This window comes from Coregonus clupeaformis, unplaced genomic scaffold (assembly GCF_020615455.1).
Source record: "Coregonus clupeaformis isolate EN_2021a unplaced genomic scaffold, ASM2061545v1 scaf0466, whole genome shotgun sequence".
Lineage (NCBI taxonomy): Eukaryota > Metazoa > Chordata > Actinopteri > Salmoniformes > Salmonidae > Coregonus > Coregonus clupeaformis.
Genome location: NW_025533921.1, coordinates 37628 through 59502, shown reverse-complemented (window position 1 = coordinate 59502; position 21875 = coordinate 37628). Strand labels below are relative to the sequence as shown.

Sequence of the window (21875 nt, the reverse complement as noted above, 5' to 3'; positions counted from 1 at the left end):
GCCTTCCCTGAGCCTGCAGGCAGTGGGGTTCAGTATGCAGTGCCTTCCCTGAGCCTGCAGGCAGTGGGGTTCAGTATGCAGTGCCTTCCCTGAGCCTGCAGGCAGTGGGGTTCAGTATGCTGTGCCTTCCCTGAGCCTGCAGGCAGTGGGGGTTCAGTATGCAGTGCCTTCCCTGAGCCTGCAGGCAGTGGGGTTCAGTATGCTGTGCCTTCCCTGAGCCTGCAGGCAGTGGTGTTCAGTATGCTGTGCCTTCCCTGAGCCTGCAGGCAGTGGGGTTCAGTATGCAGTGCCTTCCCTGAGCCTGCAGGCAGTGGGGTTCAGTATGCAGTGCCTTCCCTGAGCCTGCAGGCAGTGTGGTTCAGTATGCTGTGCCTTCCCTGAGCCTGCAGGCAGTGGGTTCAGTTGATATATCAGTATGCAGTGCCTTCCCTGGGCCTGCAGGCAGTGGGGTTCAGTATGCTGTGCCTTCCCTGAGCCTGCAGGCAGTGGGGTTCAGTATGCAGTGCCTTCCCTGAGCCTGCAGGCAGTGGGGTTCAGTATGCTGTGCCTTCCCTGAGCCTGCAGGCAGTGGGGTTCAGTATGCTGTGCCTTCCCTGAGCCTGCAGGCAGTGGGGTTCAGTATGCAGTGCCTTCCCTGAGCCTGCAGGCAGTGGGGTTCAGTATGCTGTGCCTTCCCTGAGCCTGCAGGCAGTGGGGTTCAGTATGCAGTGCCTTCCCTGAGCCTGCAGGCAGTGGGGTTTAGTATGCAGTGCCTTCCCTGAGCCTGCAGGCAGTGGGGTTCAGTATGCTGTGCCTTCCCTGAGCCTGCAGGCAGTGGGGTTCAGTATGCAGTGCCTTCCCTGAGCCTGCAGGCAGTGGGGTTCAGTTGATATATGCGTGCGTCATTGTGCCAATAAGCCTTATTACATTTTAGTCATTTAGCAGACGCTCTTATCCAGAGCGACTTACAGTTAGTGAGTGCATACATTTTTCATACTGGCCCCCCGTGGGAAACGAACCCACAACCCTGGCGTTGCAAGCACCATGCTCTACCAACTGAGCTACAGGGGACTTATAAAAGCAACATGTGTTTATTGTAACCATTTCTTGCCCAGGGACCCCCTCGCAGGCAAAACGCCTTATCTTCAAGTGAATGATAATGGCAAGGAGAAGTAATCAACTTTTTAAAATGAATAGTTTTGGTAGATAGTTATTTTGACCTCCCCACATTATAATCGGCAGGTGCTTTCTCAGAGCCTTTCTCAGAGCCTTTCTCTCAGAGCCTTTCTCAGAGCCTTTCTCAGAGCCTTTCTCAGAGCCTTTCTCAGAGCCTTTCTCTCAGAGCCTTTCTCAGAGCCTTTCTCAGAGCCTTTATCAGAGCCTTTTTCTCAGAGCCTTTCTCTCAGAGCCTTTCTCAGAGCCTTTCTCTCAGAGCCTTTCTCTCAGAGCCTTTCTCTCAGAGCCTTTCTCTCAGAGCCTTTCTCTCAGAGCCTTTCTCTCAGAGCCTTTCTCTCAGAGCCTTTCTCTCAGAGCTTTTCTCTCAGAGCCTTTCTCTCAGAGCCTTTCTCTCAGAGCCTTTCTCTCAGAGCCTTTCTCAGAGCCTTTCTCAGAGCCTACAGTGAGTGTAATTTGCTCATAGTCTCCTCTTTTCTACTTGTTATATATATATTCATAAAAACATTTCTCTTTTCGCCGCTGACCCCCGGTTGAATACCATTGGTTTATTGAACTGTGCTGGGGGAGGGACGGAGAGAGAGAGAGAATTGTTACAACACTTTGCATAGCCAATACTATAAACTGGGTGGTTCGAGCCCTGAATGCTGATTGGCTGACAGCCGTGGTATGTCAGACCGTATACCACGGGTATGACAAAACACTTATTTTTACTGCTCTAATTAAGTTGGTAACCAGTTTATAATAGCAATAAGGCACCTCGGGGGTTTGTGATATATGGCCAATATACCACGGCTAAGGGCTGTGTCCAGGTACTCCACGTTGTGTCGTGCTTAACAACAGCCCTTTGCTGTGGTATATTGGCCATATACCACAACACAGCCCCTCAGGCCTTATTGCTTAAATATAACATTTGAAATGTCTATATTATTTTAAAACTTTGGTGAGTGTAATGTTTACTGTTCATTTTTTATTGTTAATTTCACTTTTGTTTATTATCTATTTCATTTGCTTTGGCAATGTTAATATGCCAATAAAGCCCCTTGAATTGAAATGGGTTGATATAGAGTGGGATCAACAGCAAGAGAGGAGTAGCCAGAGAGAGAACTAGCCAGAGAGAGAAGTAGCCAGAGAGAGAAGTAGCCAGATAGAGGGGTAGCCAGAGAGAGGAGTAGCCAGAGAGAGGGGTAGCCAGAGAGAGGGGTAGCCAGAGAGAGGGGTAGCCAGAGGGAGGGGTAGCCAGAGAGGGGTAGCCAGAGAGAGGAGTAGCCAGAGAGAGGAGTAGCCAGAGAGAGGAGTAGCCAGAGAGAGGGGTAGCCAGAGAGAGGAGTAGCCAGAGGGAGGAGTAGCCAGAGAGAGGGGTAGCCAGAGAGAGGGGTAGCCAGAGAGAGGGGTAGCCAGAGAGAGGGGTAGCCAGAGAGAGAGAAGTAGCCAGAGGGAGGAGTAGCCAGAGGGAGGAGTAGCCAGAGAGAGGAGTAGCCAGAGAGAGGGGTAGCCAGAGAGAGAAGTAGGCAGAGAGAGGAGTAGCCAGATAGAGGGGTAGCCAGAGAGAGGAGTAGCCAGAGAGAGGGGTAGCCAGAGAGAGAAGTAGGCAGAGAGAGGAGTAGCCAGATAGAGGGGTAGCCAGAGAGAGGAGTAGCCAGAGAGAGGGGTAGGCAGAGAGAGGAGTAGCCAGATAGAGGGGTAGCCAGAGAGAGGAGTAGCCAGAGAGAGGGGTAGCCAGAGAGAGGAGTAGCCAGAGAGAGGGGTAGCCAGAGAGAGGGGTAGCCAGAGAGAGGAGTAGCCAGAGAGAGGAGTAGCCAGAGAGAGGAGTAGCCAGAGAGAGGAGTAGCCAGAGAGAGGGGTAGCCAGAGGGAGGAGTAGCCAGAGAGAGGGGTAGCCAGAGAGAGGAGTAGCCAGAGGGAGGGGTAGCCAGAGAGAGGGGTAGCCAGAGAGAGGAGTAGCCAGAGAGAGGGGTAGCCAGAGAGAGGAGTAGCCAGAGAGAGGGGTAGCCAGAGGGAGGAGTAGCCAGAGAGAGAGTAGCCAGAGAGAGGAGTAGCCAGAGAGCAGGGGTAGCCAGAGACAGGGGTAGCCAGAGAAGGAGTAGCCAGAGAGAGGAGTAGCCAGAGAGAGGAGTAGCCAGAGAGAGGGGGTAGCCAGAGGGAGGGGTAGCCAGAGAGAGGAGTAGCCAGAGGGAGGAGTAGCCAGAGAGAGGAGTAGCCAGAGAGAGGGAGTAGCCAGAGAGAGGGGGTAGCCAGAGAGAGGAGTAGCCAGAGAGAGGGAGTAGCCAGAGGGAGGGGTAGCCAGAGAGAGGGGTAGCCAGAGAGGAGTAGCCAGAGAGAGGGGTAGCCAGAGAGGAGTAGCCAGAGAGAGGGGTAGCCAGAGAGAGGAGTAGCCAGAGAGAGGAGTAGCCAGAGAGAGGGGTAGCCAGAGAGAGGAGTAGCCAGAGAGAGGGGGTAGCCAGAGAGAGGAGTAGCCAGAGAGAGGAGTAGCCAGAGAGAGGGGAGTAGCCAGAGAGAGGAGTAGCCAGAGAGAGAAGTAGCCAGAGAGAGGAGTAGGCAGAGAGAGGAGTAGCCAGATAGAGGGGTAGCCAGAGAGAGGAGTAGCCAGAGAGAGGAGTAGCCAGAGAGAGGAGTAGCCAGAGAGAGGAGTAGCCAGAGAGAGGAGTAGCCAGAGAGAGGAGTAGCCAGAGAGAGGGGTAGCCAGAGAGAGGGGTAGCCAGAGGGAGGGGTAGCCAGAGAGAGGAGTAGCCAGAGAGAGGAGTAGCCAGAGAGAGGAGTAGCCAGAGAGAGGGGTAGCCAGAGGGAGGGGTAGCCAGAGAGAGGAGTAGCCAGAGAGAGGGGTAGCCAGAGAGAGGAGTAGCCAGAGAGAGGAGTAGCCAGAGAGAGGAGTAGCCAGAGAGAGGAGTAGCCAGAGGGAGGAGTAGCCAGAGGGAGGGGTAGCCAGAGAGAGGGGTAGCCAGAGAGAGGAGTAGCCAGAGAGAGGGGTAGCCAGAGAGAGGGGTAGCCAGAGAGAGGAGTAGCCAGAGAGAGGAGTAGCCAGAGAGAGGAGTAGCCAGAGAGAGGGGTAGCCAGAGAGAGGAGTAGCCAGAGAGAGGGGTAGCCAGAGAGAGGAGTAGCCAGAGAGAGGAGTAGCCAGAGAGAGGAGTAGCCAGAGAGAGAAGTAGCCAGAGAGAGGAGTAGGCAGAGAGAGGAGTAGCCAGATAGAGGGGTAGCCAGAGAGAGGAGTAGCCAGAGAGAGGGGTAGCCAGAGAGAGGAGTAGCCAGAGGGAGGGGTAGCCAGAGAGAGGGGTAGCCAGAGGGAGGAGTAGCCAGAGAGAGGAGTAGCCAGAGAGAGGGGTAGCCAGAGAGAGGGGTAGCCAGAGAGAGGAGTAGCCAGAGAGAGGAGTAGCCAGAGAGAGGAGTAGCCAGAGAGAGGGGTAGCCAGAGGGAGGGGTAGCCAGAGGGAGGGGTAGCCAGAGGGAGGGGTAGCCAGAGAGAGGGGTAGCCAGAGGGAGGGGTAGCCAGAGAGAGGAGTAGCCAGAGAGAGGGGTAGCCAGAGAGAGGGGTAGGCAGAGAGAGGAGTAGCCAGAGAGAGGAGTAGCCAGAGGGAGGAGTAGCCAGAGGGAGGAGTAGCCAGAGGGAGGAGTAGCCAGAGGGAGGAGTAGCCAGAGAGAGGGGTAGCCAGAGAGAGGAGTAGCCAGAGAGAGGAGTAGCCAGAGAGAGGGGTAGCCAGAGAGAGGAGTAGCCAGAGAGAGGAGTAGCCAGAGGGAGGAGTAGCCAGAGGGAGGAGTAGCCAGAGAGAGGAGTAGCCAGAGAGAGGGGTAGCCAGAGAGAGGAGTAGCCAGAGAGAGGAGTAGCCAGAGAGAGGGGTAGCCAGAGAGAGGAGTAGCCAGAGAGAGGAGTAGCCAGAGAGAGGGGTAGCCAGAGAGAGGGGTAGCCAGAGAGAGGAGTAGCCAGAGAGAGGAGTAGCCAGAGAGAGGGGTCTCAGAGGGTAGCTACCTGAGGCTGCAGTACAGTACCTCAGTGCTGAATGTAGCAGAACCATGTGAGATCAGAACACTGTGATGAGCCAATAGATAGACTGGCTCTTGGTAGATGATGACACTTGACACATTTCTTCCCACCCTGAGGGCCAGTCTGTTTGTGCTATCATGCCAACCTATTGTCACTCATATTGCCATGCCAAACACAGCTGGCAAGAGCACAAACCGATCTGGGACCAGGCTACATTTCTCTGTCTGTTAAATGGACTATAGCACAGGAGGCTGCTGAGGGGAGGACGGCTGATAACAATGTCTGGAAAGGAGCAAATGGAATTGCATCAAACACATGGAAACCAGTGATTCTGCTCCAGTCATTACCACGAGCCTGTCCTCCCCAATGAAGGCGCCACCAGCCTCCTGTGGACTGTAGTGTGTATTTGATTCAGGGTGATTACTGGTAATGTGCTGGGCTGCTGGTGACGACCCATTCAGAGCTGAGATCTGGAGTACGTCCCAAATGGCACCCAATTGCCGATATAGTGCACTACTTTAGACCAGAGAATGGTACCCTATTCCCTATATAGTGCACTACTTTAGACCAGAGAATGGCACCCTATTCCCTATATAGTGCACTACTTTTGACCAGAGCCTTTGTCAATTATAGGGAATAGGGTGCCATTTGGGACGCATTCTGTATCAGTGCCGTAGCAGCAGAGCAGAGCCATAAACCTTACAGAGCCAGAGTGCTGAGAGCAACCATCTGGCACATCAAGTCCTCTGCAGATCCATCTGGCACATCAAGTCCTCTGCAGATCCGTCTGGCACATCAAGTCCTCTGCAGATCCATCTGGCACATCAAGTCCTCTGCAGATCCGTCTGGCACATCAAGTCCTCTGCAGATCCATCTGGCACATCAAGTCCTCTGCAGATCCATCTGGCACATCAAGTCCTCTGCGGATCCGTCTGGCACATCAAGTCCTCTGCAGATCCATCTGGCACATCAAGTCCTCTGCAGATCCGTCTGGCACATCAAGTCCTCTGCAGATCCGTCTGGCACATCAAGTCCTCTGCAGATCCATCTGGCACATCAAGTCCTCTGCAGATCCATCTGGCACATCAAGTCCTCTGCAGATCCATCTGGCACATCAAGTCCTCTGCAGATCCATCTGGCACATCAAGTCCTCTGCAGATCCATCTGGCACATCAAGTCCTCTGCAGATCCATCTGGCACATCAAGTCCTCTGCAGATCCGTCTGGCACATCAAGTCCTCTGCAGATCCATCTGGCACATCAAGTCCTCTGCGGATCCATCTGGCACATCAAGTCCTCTGCAGATCCGTCTGGCACATCAAGTCCTCTGCAGATCCATCTGTCATGTTTTCCATGGCTTGAGTTTATGATGTTCACTGAGTAGTTCTGAACCGTTAGTCAGTCAGTGTTTATCGTTTAAGGCTGGTTTCCCAGGGACAGATTAAGCCTAGTCCTGGACCTAACAGCATGCTCAATGGAGAATCTCCTTATCTGGGAAACCAGCCCTTTAAACCCTAAACCTTAGAGTCTTTAGAGAGCTCCAATACGCTACACAAGCCCTGGTCTGTTATTGATCAAATCACATTTTATTTGCCACATGCGCCGAATACAGGTGTAGACATTACTGTGAAATGCTTACTTACAGCCCTTAACCAACAATGCATTTATTTTTAAAATAAAAACAGTTAAATAAAACAACAACAACAAAAAAGTGTTGAATAAAAATAAAAAAATAAATGCATTGTTGTAAGTAAAATAAAATAACAGTAGGGAGGCTATATATACAGGGGGGTACCGGTACAGAGTCAATGTGCGGGGGCACCGGCTAGTTAGGTAATTGAGGTAATATGTACATGTGGGTAGAGGTTAAAGTGACTATGCATAAATAATTAACAGAGTAGCAGGAACGTAAAAAGATGGAGTGGGGGTGGAGGGGCAGTGCAAATAGTCCGGGTAGCCATGATTAGCTGTTCAGGAGTCTTATGGCTTGGGGGTAGAAGCTGTTGAGAACCCTTTTGGACCTAGACTTGGCACTCCGGTACCGGTTGCCGTGCGGTAGCAGAGAGATTAGTCTATGACTAGGGTGGCTGGAGTCTTTGACAATTTTTAGGGCCTTACTCTGACACCGCCTGGTATAGAGGTCCTGGATGGCAGGAAGCTTGGCCCCAGTGATGTACTCTGTAGTGCCTTGCGGTTGGAGGTTGAGCAGTTGCCATACCAGGTGGTGATGCAACCAGTCAGGATGCTCTCGATGGTGCAGCTGTAGAACTTTTTGAGGATCTGAGGACCCATGCCAAATCTTTTCAGTCTCCTGAGGGGGAATAGGCTTTGTCGTGCCCTCTTCACGACTGTCTTGGTGTGTTTGGACCATGATAGTTCGTTGGTGATGTGGACACCAAGGAACTTGAAACTCTCAAGCTGCTCAGTCCTCTTTTTTTTCCTGTAGTCCACAATCATCTCCTTTGTCTTGGTCACGTTGAGGGAGAGGTTGTTATCCTGGCACCACACGGCCAGGTCTCTGACCTCCTCCCTATAGGCTGTCTCATCGTTGTCGGTGATCAGGCCTACCACTGTTGTGTCGTCGGAAAACTTAATGATGGTGTTGGAGTCGTGCCTGCCCATGCAGTCATGGGTGAACAGGGAGTACAGGAGGGGACTGAGCACGCACCCCTGAGGGGCCCCCGTGTTGAGGATCAGCGTGGCAGATGTGTTGTTACCTACCCTTACCACCTGGGGATGGCCCGTCAGGAAGTCCAGGATCCAGTTGCAGAGGGAGCTGTTTAGTCCCAGGATCCTTAGCTTAGTGATGAGCTTTCAGGGCACTGGTGTTGAACGCTGAGCTGTAGTCAATGAATAGTATTCTCACATAGGTGTTCCTCTTTTCCAGGTGGGAAAGGGCAGTGTGGAGTGCAATAAAGATTGCATCATCTGTGGATCTGTTGGGGCGGTATGCAAATTGGAGTGGGTCTAGGGTTACTGGGATAATGGTGTTGATGTGAGCCATGACCAGCCTTTCAAAGCACTTCATGGCTACAGACGTCAGTGCTACTGGTCGGTAGTCATTTAGGCAGGTTATCTTAGTGTCCTTGGGCACGGGGACTATGGTGGTCTGCTTGAAACATGTTGGTATTACAGATTCAGTCAGGGACATGTTGAAAATGTCAGTGAAGACACTTGCCAGTTGGTCAGCACATGCTCGGAGTACACGTCCTGGTAATCCGTCTGGTCCTGCGGCCTTGTGAATGTTGACCTGCTTAAAAGTCTTACTCACATCGGCTACGGAGAGCGTGATCATATAGTCACCGGAACAGCTGGTGCTCTCATGCATGCTTCAGTGTTGCTTGCCTCGAAGCGAGCATAGAAGTGGTTTAGCTCGTCTGGTAGGCTTGTGTCACTGGGCAGCTCGCGGCTGTGCTTCCCTTTGTAGTCTGTAATAGTTTTCAAGCCCTGCCACATCCGACGAGCGTCAGAGCTGGTGTAGTACGATTAAATCTTAGTCCTGTATTGACTCTTTGCCTGTTTGATGGTTCGTCGGAGGGCATAGCGGGATTTCTTATAAGCGTCCGGGTTAGAGTCCCGCTCCTTGAAAGCGGCAGCTCTACCCTTTAGCTCAGTGCGGATGTTGCCTGTGATCCATGGCTTCTGGTTGGGGTATGTACGTATGGTCACTGTTGGGACGACATCATTGATGCACTTATTGATGAAGCCAGTGACTGATGTGGTGTACTCCTCAATGCTATCTGAAGAATCCCGGAACATATTCCAGTCTGTGCTAGCAAAACAGTCCTGTAGCTTAGCATCTGCGTCATCTGACCACTTTTTTATTAACCGAGTCACTGGTGCTTCCTGCTTTAGTTTTTGCTTATAAGCAGGAATCATGGTCAGATTTGCCAAATGGAGGGCAAAGGAGAGCTTTGTATGCGTCTCTGTGTGTGGAGTAAAGGTGGTCTAGAGTTTTTTTTTCCTCTGGTTGCACATTTAACATGCTGGTAGAAATTAGGTAGAACAGATTTAAGTTTCCCTGCATTAAAGTCCCCGGCCACTAGGAGCTCTGCCTCTGGATGAGCGTTTTCCTGTTTAGTTATGGCCTTATACAGCTCAGTAAGTGCAATCTTAATGCCAGCATTGGTTTGTGGTGGTAAATAGACAGCTATGAAAAATATAGATGAAAACTCTCTTGGTAAATAGTGTGGTCTACAGCTTATCATAAGATACTCTATCTCAGGCGAGCAAAACCTAGAGACTTCCTTAGTATTTGATTTTGTGCACCAGCTGTTGTTTACAAATATACACAGACCGCCACCCCTTGTCTTACCGGAGTCAGCCGTTCTATCCTGCCGATGTAGCGTATAGCCCGCTAGCTGTATGTTGTCCATGTCGTCATTCAGCCACGACTTGGTGAAACATAAGATATTACAGCTTTTAATGTCCCGTTGGTAGGATAACCGTAAATATTAGGTCATCTAATTTATTTTCCAATGATTGAAGATTGGCTAATAGGATTGATGGGAGAGGCAGTTTACTCACTCACCGTCGGATCCTTACAAGGCCCCCCGACCTACGTCCACGATATCTCTGTCTCTTTTTCCTGTGAATGACGGGATTTGGGCCTTGTCGGGTGTTTGTAGGATATCCATTGCGTCTGACTCGTTGAAGAAAAAATCTTTGTCCAATACGAGATGAGTAATCGCTGTCCTGACATCCAGAAGCTCTTTTTGGTTATAAGAGACAGTGGCAGAAACATTATGTACAGAATAAATTACAAATAACGTGAAAAAACACACATAATAGTACAATTGGTTAGAGGGCTGTAAAACGGCAGCCATCTTCTCCGGCGCCATCAGAAAGGATGATGATGATTAGTGTCCTGTAGATGATCTCATGATTTCCCTGTGCTCCAGTATCAGGATGATTATTTTGTCTCTAGGACAGGCTCAGGGCTGCTAATGGTTTCCCAGTCTCTAGTCTAGCAGCAGGGTGATTACTGTAGTCTGTCTCTAGCAGCAGGGTGATTACTGTAGTCTGTCTCTAGTCTAGCAGCAGGGTGATTACTGTAGTCTGTCTCTAGCAGCAGGGTGATTACTGTAGTCTGTCTCTAGTCTAGCAGCACGGTGATTACTGTAGTCTGTCTCTAGTCCAGCAGCAGGGTGATTACTGTAGTCTGTCTCTAGCAGCAGGGTGATTACTGTAGTCTGTCTCTAGTCCAGCAGCAGGGTGATTACTGTAGTCTGTCTCTAGCAGCAGGGTGATTACTGTAGTCTGTCTCTAGTAGCAGGGTGATTACTGTAGTCTGTCTCTAGTCTAGCAGCAGGGTGATTACTGTAGTCTGTCTCTAGCAGCAGGGTGATTACTGTAGTCTGTCTCTAGTCTAGCAGCAGGGTGATTACTGTAGTCTGTCTCTAGTCCAGCAGCAGGGTGATTACTGTAGTCTGTCTCTAGCAGCAGGGTGATTACTGTAGTCTGTCTCTAGCAGCAGGGTGATTACTGTAGTCTGTCTCTAGCAGCAGGGTGATTACTGTAGTCTGTCTCTAGTCTAGCAGCAGGGTGATTACTGTAGTCTGTCTCTAGCAGCAGGGTGATTACTGTAGTCTGTCTCTAGTCTAGCAGCAGGGTGATTACTGTAGTCTGTCTCTAGTCCAGCAGCAGGGTGATTACTGTAGTCTGTCTCTAGCAGCAGGGTGATTACTGTAGTCTGTCTCTAGTCCAGCAGCAGGGTGATTACTGTAGTCTGTCTCTAGTCTAGCAGCAGGGTGATTACTGTAGTCTGTCTCTAGTCCAGCAGCAGGGTGATTACTGTAGTCTGTCTCTAGTCTAGCAGCAGGGTGATTACTGTAGTCTGTCTCTAGCAGCAGGGTGATTACTGTAGTCTGTCTCTAGCAGCAGGGTGATTACTGTAGTCTGTCTCTAGTCTAGCAGCAGGGTGATTACTGTAGTCTGTCTCTAGCAGCAGGGTGATTACTGTAGTCTGTCTTTAGTCCAGCAGCACGGTGATTACTGTAGTCTGTCTCTAGTCCAGCAGCAGGGTGATTACTGTAGTCTGTCTCTAGCAGCAGGGTGATTACTGTAGTCTGTCTCTAGTCCAGCAGCAGGGTGATTACTGTAGTCTGTCTCTAGTCTAGCAGCAGGGTGATTACTGTAGTCTGTCTCTAGCAGCAGGGTGATTACTGTAGTCTGTCTCTAGTCCAGCAGCAGGGTGATTACTGTAGTCTGTCTCTAGCAGCAGGGTGATTACTGTAGTCTGTCTCTAGTCCAGCAGCAGGGTGATTACTGTAGTCTGTCTCTAGTCCAGCAGCAGGGTGATTACTGTAGTCTGTCTCTAGTCCAGCAGCAGGGTGATTACTGTAGTCTGTCTCTAGTCTAGCAGCAGGGTGATTACTGTAGTCTGTCTCTAGTCTAACAGCAGGGTGATTACTGTAGTCTGTCTCTAGCAGCAGGGTGATTACTGTAGTCTGTCTCTAGTCTAGCAGCAGGGTGATTACTGTAGTCTGTCTCTAGCAGCAGGGTGATTACTGTAGTCTGTCTCTAGCAGCAGGGTGATTACTGTAGTCTGTCTCTAGTCTAGCAGCAGGGTGATTACTGTAGTCTGTCTCTAGCAGCAGGGTGATTACTGTAGTCTGTCTTTAGTCCAGCAGCACGGTGATTACTGTAGTCTGTCTCTAGTCCAGCAGCAGGGTGATTACTGTAGTCTGTCTCTAGTCCAGCAGCAGGGTGATTACTGTAGTCTGTCTCTAGTCCAGCAGCAGGGTGATTACTGTAGTCTGTCTCTAGTCTAGCAGCAGGGTGATTACTGTAGTCTGTCTCTAGCAGCAGGGTGATTACTGTAGTCTGTCTCTAGTCCAGCAGCAGGGTGATTACTGTAGTCTGTCTCTAGCAGCAGGGTGATTACTGTAGTCTGTCTCTAGTCCAGCAGCAGGGTGATTACTGTAGTATGTCTCTAGTCCAGCAGCAGGGTGATTACTGTAGTCTGTCTCTAGCAGCAGGGTGATTACTGTAGTCTGTCTAGTCTAGCAGCAGGGTGATTACTGTAGTCGGTCTCTAGTCTAGCAGCAGGGTGATTACTGTAGTCTGTCTCTAGCAGCAGGGTGATTACTGTAGTCTGTCTCTAGTCTAGCAGCAGGGTGATTACTGTAGTCTGTCTCTAGTCTAGCAGCAGGGTGATTACTGTAGTCTGTCTCTAGCAGCAGGGTGATTACTGTAGTCTGTCTTTAGTCCAGCAGCACGGTGATTACTGTAGTCTGTCTCTAGTCCAGCAGCAGGGTGATTACTGTAGTCTGTCTCTAGCAGCAGGGTGATTACTGTAGTCTGTCTCTAGTCCAGCAGCAGGGTGATTACTGTAGTCTGTCTCTAGTCTAGCAGCAGGGTGATTACTGTAGTCTGTCTCTAGCAGCAGGGTGATTACTGTAGTCTGTCTCTAGTCCAGCAGCAGGGTGATTACTGTAGTCTGTCTCTAGTCCAGCAGCAGGGTGATTACTGTAGTCTGTCTCTAGTCTAGCAGCAGGGTGATTACTGTAGTCTGTCTCTAGTCTAGCAGCAGGGTGATTACTGTAGTCTGTCTCTAGTCCAGCAGCAGGGTGATTACTGTAGTCTGTCTGTCATGATCGTCGTAATGAGCGGACCAAGGCGCAGCGTGATATGCGTACATCTTTTAATGAGTACTTATATAACAATAACAAAACAACAAAACGATACGTCAAGTCCTAAGGTTAACAAACACAAACCTCTCCGGAACAAGATCCCACAAATGACAAGTGCAAAACAGGCTGCCTAAGTATGGTCCCCAATCAGAGACAACAAGCCACAGCTGCCTCTGATTGGGAACCACCCCGGCCAACATAGAAACACATAACATAGAAACTAACACCCTGGCTCAACATATAAGAGTCCCCAGAGCCAGGGCGTGACACTGTCTCTACAGTAATCAGCCCACCCTCATACCTCACCCTCAGCCCTACGTATCTTACCCTCACTGTCAAGACGTTCAACTCATGTAACTGGTTCCAAAGCCTTTTGGTTCCACAGCCTTGGTTCAACTCATGTAACTGGTTCCAAAGCCTTTTGGTTCCACAGCCTTGGTTCAACTCATGTAACTGGTTCCAAAGCCTTTTGGTTCCACAGCCTTGGTTCAACTCATGTAACTGGTTCCAAAGCCTTTTGGTTCCACAGCCTTGGTTCAACTCATGTAACTGGTTCCAAAGCCTTTTGGTTCCACAGCCTTGGTTCAACTCATGTAACTGGTTCCAAAGCCTTTTGGTTCCACAGCCTTGGTTCAACTCATGTAACTGGTTCCAAAGCCTTTTGGTTCCACAGCCTTGGTTCAACTCATGTAACTGGTTCCAAAGCCTTTTGGTTCCACAGCCTTGGTTCAACTCATGTAACTGGTTCCAAAGCCTTTTGGTTCCACAGCCTTGGTTCAACTCATGTAACTGGTTCCAAAGCCTTTTGGTTCCACAGCCTTGGTTCAACTCATGTAACTGGTTCCAAAGCCTTTTGGTTCCACAGCCTTGGTTCAACTCATGTAACTGGTTCCAAAGCCTTTTGGTTCCACAGTCTTGTTCTAGTTGACTCTCTTCTTCTCAGTCCATGTTTTAACTGAACAAAAAAAAACAATGTTGGCCCAAACTTAGCTCCAACTTGAGAAAACGTAGGCAAAAATGCAGTGAATTGAAAGGGATGTGTGACCAGCTCCACTGGTCTCATGTCCAATCAGCTGTGTGTTATTATACAAGGCTGAGGAACTAGTTACACACACAGTGCTTTTAACGTAGTGTTTTCAACTTCCATATCTGATGACATACATGCTGACATGGTGCATGTTCATTTATACAGTCATTATTATTCAACATTTCCTCACCTGGGACTTGAACTCCCAACCTCTCGGTTCATTGGCATTCAGATCTTCCTGCTATGCCAACATGTCTGTGTCAATTATCAGTTAATCTGACTATTCTCTCATTGATTTGATTTACTAATTTCAGCAATTGTTTTATTTTTCTGCATTGTTGTCTAATAGATGTTGTATTTATTAGGATCCAGATTAGCTGCTGAAAAGGCCTGTAGTCATGGCTCTATGTAGTACTGTGCACCTCCCAGATTCTGTTCTGGACTTGGGGACTGTGAAGAGACCTCTGGTGGCATGTCTTGTGGGGTATGCATGGGTGATCTGTTTGTTAACTGTTTGAACAGACAGTTCAGTGCTTTCAACACGTCAAGACCTCTCACAATATATAAGTAGTGATGCAGTCAATCTCTCCTCTACGTTGAGCCAGGAGAGATTGACATGCATGTTATTGATGTTAGCCCTCTGTGTACATTTAAGGGCCGTTCTGCTCTGTTCTGGACCAACTAGAATCTACTTTAATATTGGTGGTGCATATCAAATCACAAATCAAAGCAAATGTTATTTGTCACATGCGCCGAATACAACAGGTATAGATCTTACAGTGAAATGCTTACTGACAAGCCCTTAACCAACTATGCAGTTTTAAGAACAATAAGTGTTAAGTAGAAAATAGATAAGTTAAAAATAATTAAAGAGCAGCAATAAAATAACAGTAGGGAGGCTATATACAGGGGGGTACCGTACAGAGTCATGGGAATACAGTAGGGAGGCTATATACAGGGGGTACCGGTACAGAGTCAATGGGAAATAACAGTAGGGAGGCTATATACGGTCCGGTACAGAGTAAATCAGTAGGGAGGCTATATACAGGGGGTACCGGTACAGAGTCAATGTGTAATAACAGTAGGGAGGCTATATACAGGGGGTACCGGTACAGAGTAAATGTGTAATAACAGTAGGGAGGCTATATACAGGGGGTACCGGTACAGAGTCAATGGGAAATAACAGTAGGGAGGCTATATACAGGGGGTACCGGTACAGAGTCAATGTGTAATAACAGTAGGGAGGCTATATACAGGGGGTACCGGTACAGAGTAAATGTGTAATAACAGTAGGGAGGCTATATACAGGGGGTACCGGTACAGAGTCAATGTGAAATAACAGTAGGGAGGCTATATACAGGGGGTACCGGTAGCTGAGAGCTGAGGGTGGTGTTGGGTTGCGGGAGACACAGACGTCTGTATTTCCTCTTATGAATCCGGCGAAGAAAGTTACACTTTCTAACCTGCCACCATCTGTTAGAGATGAAATGTTGGAGCGAGAGTTATCTCGTCATGGTCAACTTGGATCTACAATATGTGGAAGAGAAGGGCATTTGGTACGTTATTTTCCTGAGAACGAGCGCACAGAGTCCGGTAGCAGCTCTAGTGCTGGTGCAGCTAATGCACCACCGCGAAGGGATGAACATGCTAAGGGTGCAGGGGAAGGGAGAAGGTGGGCAGATATGGTTGGAAAAGTAGGAAAGGAAAGCAGTGTGGATACGGGGGGCAATAGTGGTAGATCAGAACAAAGAGGGAGGGGAAACAGTCGGTGAGACTGCAACTGGGGTCGCTGAGTCGGTGCTGGAAAATGAAATTGGAGTTCAAGAGGAGATTGAAATAATGGAAAAGGAAGCAGATGTTTTCAAAGTAGCAAGGAGTAAGAGGAAGAATGTAAGGGGAGGTGAAGGTTCTAATTCTAAGAGGAGGGTAGAGATTGATAAATCAGTTGAGGATAAACAGGTTGTAGAGATGGTGTTTTCCTCTGGGGAGGATAGCGAGAGTGAGTCATCTGACGCATCACAACAAAATAGCGAGAGAAATGGGGTGGATTAAATAAGTATAAAAAATATTTAAAAAAAACTCTCTATCTCTCTATCTCTGTCTCTCTCTTTTCACGATCTCTCTAACACTCACACACTAACCTGGACTATAGCTGCTGGCTGGTACAGTAACACTCACACACTAAAGCTTCCTCTATTTAAGTGTAATTAAGTTATTCTCACATCATTACCACCGGCTATAGAGCCGCAGTAGAATTTACCAGACCACCTTCAATTGAAATGAGATAATGAAAGCTTCAATCTGGACTGTTGAAATGAGATAATGAAAGCTTCAATCTGGACTGTTGAAATGAGATAATGAAAGCTTCAATCTGGACTGTTGAAATGAGATAATGAAAGCTTCAATCTGGACTGTTGAAATGAGATAATGAAAGCTTCAATCTGGACTGTTGAAATGAGATAATGAAAGCTTCAATCTGGACTGTTGAAATGAGATAATGAAAGCTTCAATCTGGACTGTTAAAATGAGATAATGAAAGCTTTAATCTGGACTGCTGAAATGAGATAATGAAAGCTTCAATCTGGACTGTTGAAATGAGATAATGAAAGCTTCAATCTGGACTGTTAAAATGAGATAATGAAAGCTTTAATCTGGACTGCTGAAATGAGATAATGAAAGCTTCAATCTGGACTGTTGAAATGAGATAATGAAAGCTTCAATCTGGACTGTTGAAATGAGATAAGGAAAGCTTCAATCTGGACTGTTGAAATGAGATAAGGAAAGCTTTAATCTGGACTGTTGAAATTAGATAATGAAAGCTTTAATCTGGACTGTTGAAATGAGATAATGAAAGCTTTAATCTGGACTGTTGAAATGAGATAATGAAAGCTTTAATCTGGACTGTTGAAATGAGATAATGAAAGCTTCAATCTGGACTGTTGAAATGAGATAATGAAAGCTTTAATCTGGACTGTTGATTTCCAACACCAGTCATCATCTACTCATTTGGATTCTTGCAGCTGATTTGATTTACGTCAGTGTTGTTGTTTCTGACAGTAGTGAAGGTCATTGGAAGTTTATAGAAGGTCAGTGATGTCTCTCTGTCTGTCTCTCTGTCTCTCCCCAGATGCCCGGCCTCGTGTCGTGTCCCAGGGGTCTGATAGTCATTGGTCTTCTCCTCCTCCTCTTCTCCTCCTCCTCCGTCAACACCCTATCAGAGATATGGACCAATGAAGGTAACCCTGACCCCTGACCCCTAACCCCTAACCCCTAACCCCTAACCCCTAACCCCTAACCCCTAACCCCTAATCCCTAACCCCTAACCCCTGACCCAAACCTTTAACCCATGACTCCATAATCGAACCTAACCTGGATGTAAGCAATGTGGCTCTGTGAAAGGTTCACACTGCTTAGCATAAAATTGCACAGTTGTTTTATTTTTTTAAAATTCTACGTACTGCTCATGCCCGAGAACACTAGAGATGCCATTCTTCTTATGCCGGCAAAAGTTACTGGTCCAGTGTAGCATCTTACCCATCAGCCCTACAGTATTCTGTTCAGAATAACAGACCTAGCATTACCCATCAGCCCTACAGTATTCTGTTCTGAATAACAGACCTAGCATTACCCATCAGCCCTACAGTATTCTGTTCAGAATAACAGACCTAGCATTACCCATCAGCCCTACAGTATTCTGTTCTGAATAACAGACCTAGCATTACCCATCAGCCCTACAGTATTCTGTTCTGAATAACAGACCTAGCATTACCCATCAGCCCTACAGTATTCTGTTCTGAATAACAGACTTAGCATTACCCATCAGCCCTACAGTATTCTGTTCTGAATAACAGACCTAGCATTACCCATCAGCCCTACAGTATTCTGTTCTGAATAACAGACCTAGCATTACCCATCAGCCCTACTGTATTCTGTTCTGAATAACAGACCTAGCATTACCCATCAGCCCTACAGTATTCTGTTCTGAGATAACAGACCTAGCATTACCCATCAGCCCTACAGTATTCTGTTCTGAATAACAGACCTAGCATTACCCATCAGCCCTACAGTATTCTGTTCAGAATAACAGACCTAGCATTACCCATCAGCCCTACAGTATTCTGTTCTGAATAACAGACCTAGCATTACCCATCAGCCCTACAGTATTCTGTTCTGAATAACAGACCTAGCATTACCCATCAGCCCTACAGTATTCTGTTCTGAATAACAGACCTAGCATTACCCATCAGCCCTACTGTATTCTGTTCTGAATAACAGACCTAGCATTACCCATCAGCCCTACAGTATTCTGTAGATAACAGACCTAGCATTACCCATCAGCCCTACAGTATTCTGTTCTGAATAACAGAGCTAGCATTACCCATCAGCCCTACAGTATTCTGTTCTGAATAACAGACCTAGCATTACCCATCAGCCCTACAGTATTCTGTTCTGAATAACAGACCTAGCATTACCCATCAGCCCTACAGTATTCTGTTCTGAATAACAGACCTAGCATTACCCATCAGCCCTACTGTATTCTGTTCTGAATAACAGACCTAGCATTACCCATCAGCCCTACAGTATTCTGTAGATAACAGACCTAGCATTACCCATCAGCCCTACTGTATTCTGTTCTGAATAACAGACCTAGCATTACCCATCAGCCCTACTGTATTCTGTTCTGAATAACAGACCTAGCATTACCCATCAGCCCTACAGTATTCTGTAGATAACAGACCTAGCATTACCCATCAGCCCTACAGTATTCTGTTCTGAATAACAGACCTAGCATTACCCATCAGCCCTACAGTATTCTGTTCTGAATAACAGACCTAGCATTACCCATCAGCCCTACAGTATTCTGTTCTGAATAACAGACCTAGCATTACCCATCAGCCCTACAGTATTCTGTTCAGAATAACAGACCTAGCATTACCCATCAGCCCTACAGTATTCTGTTCTGAATAACAGACCTAGCATTACCCATCAGCCCTACTGTATTCTGTCTGAATAACAGACCTAGCATTACCCATCAGCCCTACAGTATTCTGTTCTGAATAACAGACCTAGCATTACCCATCAGCCCTACTGTATTCTGTTCTGAATAACAGACCTAGCATTACCCATCAGCCCTACAGTATTCTGTTCTGAATAACAGACCTAGCATTACCCATCAGCCCTACAGTATTCTGTTCTGAATAACAGACCTAGCATTACCCATCAGCCCTACAGTATTCTGTAGATAACAGACCTAGCATTACCCATCAGCCCTACAGTATTCTGTTCTGAATAACAGACCTAGCATTACCCATCAGCCCTACTGTATTCTGTTCTGAATAACAGACCTAGCATTACCCATCAGCCCTACAGTATTCTGTAGATAACAGACCTAGCATTACCCATCAGCCCTACTGTATTCTGTTCTGAATAACAGACCTAGCATTACCCATCAGCCCTACAGTATTCTGTTCTGAATAACAGACCTAGCATTACCCATCAGCCCTACAGTATTCTGTTCTGAATAACAGACCTAGCAACCAACAGTGGCTTCAGAAAGGATTCATACCCCTTCACTTGTGCCACATTTTGTTGTTACATCCTGAATTCAAAATGGATTAAATCCTTTTTTTTTTTATATAGTGATTATAGTATTTATTATTAAGTTCTTATATGGTGTTCTATTTCACCCAGCCATCAGAATACAGGATAAGAATACACACACACACACACACATACACACACACACACACACACACACACACACACACACACACACACAGAGACACACCCCCGAAACACACGCAGACACACACACACACACACACACACACACACACAGAGACACACCCCCGAAACACACGCAGACACACGCACACAGACACACACACACACACACATTTATATGGCAGAGATCCCGCTGGCTGGGAGTTGAGGCAGAAATGTGAAGAACGTTGTGGGTTTGCAAATAATGCTGTTCTGCAGACGAGGAATGCAGATGACTTCCCCTAGGTACCAGAGGCCCTCTACAGTCCAGAGAGGAGAGAGAGAGTGAGAAGGAGTGTCACTGGGGCAGTTGGCCAGTGGTGGAAAAAGTACCCAGTTGTCATACTTGAGTAAAAGTAAAGATACCTTAACGGAAAATGACTCAAGTAAAAGTGAAAGTCACCCAGCAAAATACTACTTGAGTTAAAGTCTAAAAGTATTTGTTTTTAAATATACTTAAGTATCAAAAGTAAATGTAATTGCTAAAATATACTTAAGTATCAAAAGTGAAAGTATAAATCATTTCATATTCCTTATATTAAGCAAACCAGACGACACCATTTTCTTGTTTTTTATTTATTTATGGATAGCCGGGGGCACACTCCAACACTCAGACATCATTTACAAAGAAGCATGTTCAGAGGCAGTAGGGATGACCAGGGATGTTCTCTCGATAAGTGTGTGAATTTGACAATTTTCCTGTCCTGCTAAGCATTCAAAATGTAACTAGTTGTCCAAAATATAAATAGTAAAGTAAAGTACATATACCCAAAAAAATACTTAAGTAGTACTTTGACATATTTTTACTTAAGTACTTTACACCAATGTGAGTGGGTGAATAAATGTACCCACTTTTGTGTGTGTGTGTGAGTGTGTGTGTGTGTGTCTGTGTGTGTGTGTGTGTCTGTGTGTCTGTGTGTGTGTGTGTGTGTGTGTCTGTGTGTGTGTGTGTGTGTGTGTGTGTGTGTCTGTGTGTGTCTGTGTTGTGTGTGTGTGTGTGTGTGAGAGAGAGAGACTTCCTAGCCTGGCAGAAAGGCCTGTTGGTGCACTCCATGTAGAAATACCAGCTCTGAGAGGAGAGGTGGGCGCCAACCGGCATAGGGCCAGCATCAGCCCTGATTACTAGTGCATATAGTCTGCCATCTACCACAGGATCATACTAGTGGATATAGTCTGCCATCTACCACAGGATCATACTAGTGGAGATAGTCTGCCATCTACCACAGGATCATACTAGTGGATATAGTCTGCCATCTACCACAGGATCATACTAGTGGATATAGTCTGCCATCTACCACAGGATCATACTAGTGCATATAGTCTGCCATCTACCACAGGATCATACTAGTGGATATAGTCTGCCATCTACCACAGGATCATACTAGTGGATATAGTCTGCCATCTACCACAGGATCATACTAGTGGATATAGTCTGCCATCTACCACAGGATCATACTAGTGGATATAGTCTGCCATCTACCACAGGATCATACTAGTGGATATAGTCTGCCATCTACCACAGGATCATACTAGTGGAGATAGTCTGCCATCTACCACAGGATCATACTAGTGCATATAGTCTGCCATCTACCACAGGATCATACTAGTGGAGATAGTCTGCCATCTACCACAGGATCATACTAGTGGATATAGTCTGCCATCTACCACAGGATCATACTAGTGGATATAGTCTGCCATCTACCACAGGATCATACTAGTGGATATAGTCTGCCATCTACCACAGGATCATACTAGTGGATATAGTCTGCCATCTACCACAGGATCATACTAGTGGATATAGTCTGCCATCTACCACAGGATCATACTAGTGGATATAGTCTGCCATCTACCACAGGATCATACTAGTGGATATAGTCTGCCATCTACCACAGGATCATACTAGTGGATATAGTCTGCCATCTACCACAGGATCATACTAGTGGATATAGTCTGCCATCTACCACAGGATCATACTAGTGGATATAGTCTGCCATCTACCACAGGATCATACTAGTGGATATAGTCTGCCATCTACCACAGGATCATACTAGTGGATATAGTCTGCCATCTAGCACAGGATCATACTAGTGGATATAGTCTGCCATCTACCACAGTATCATACTAGTGGATATAGTCTGCCATCTACCACAGTATCATACTAGTGGATATAGTCTGCCATCTACCACAGGATCATACTAGTGGATATAGTCAGACTATACAGATATATAGACTATATCCACTAGTATGATCCTGTGGTAGATGGCAGACTATATCCACTAGTATGATCCTGTGGTAGATGGCAGACTATATCCACTAGTATGATCCT

The 21875-nt window shown here is 47.2% G+C and overlaps 1 protein-coding gene across 2 annotated transcripts in view; it reads left to right on the top strand.

Moving 5' to 3' along the window:
• Positions 1-21875, top strand: part of LOC121583616 (interleukin-11 receptor subunit alpha) — a 50736-nt gene that overhangs the window by 11600 nt on the left and 17261 nt on the right. For both annotated transcript variants that reach the window (XM_045215524.1, XM_045215523.1), the window contains one exon: positions 16914-17022. In XM_045215524.1, the coding sequence (XP_045071459.1) occupies positions 16914-17022 (109 nt within the window). The remainder of the gene's footprint in view (positions 1-16913; positions 17023-21875) is intronic.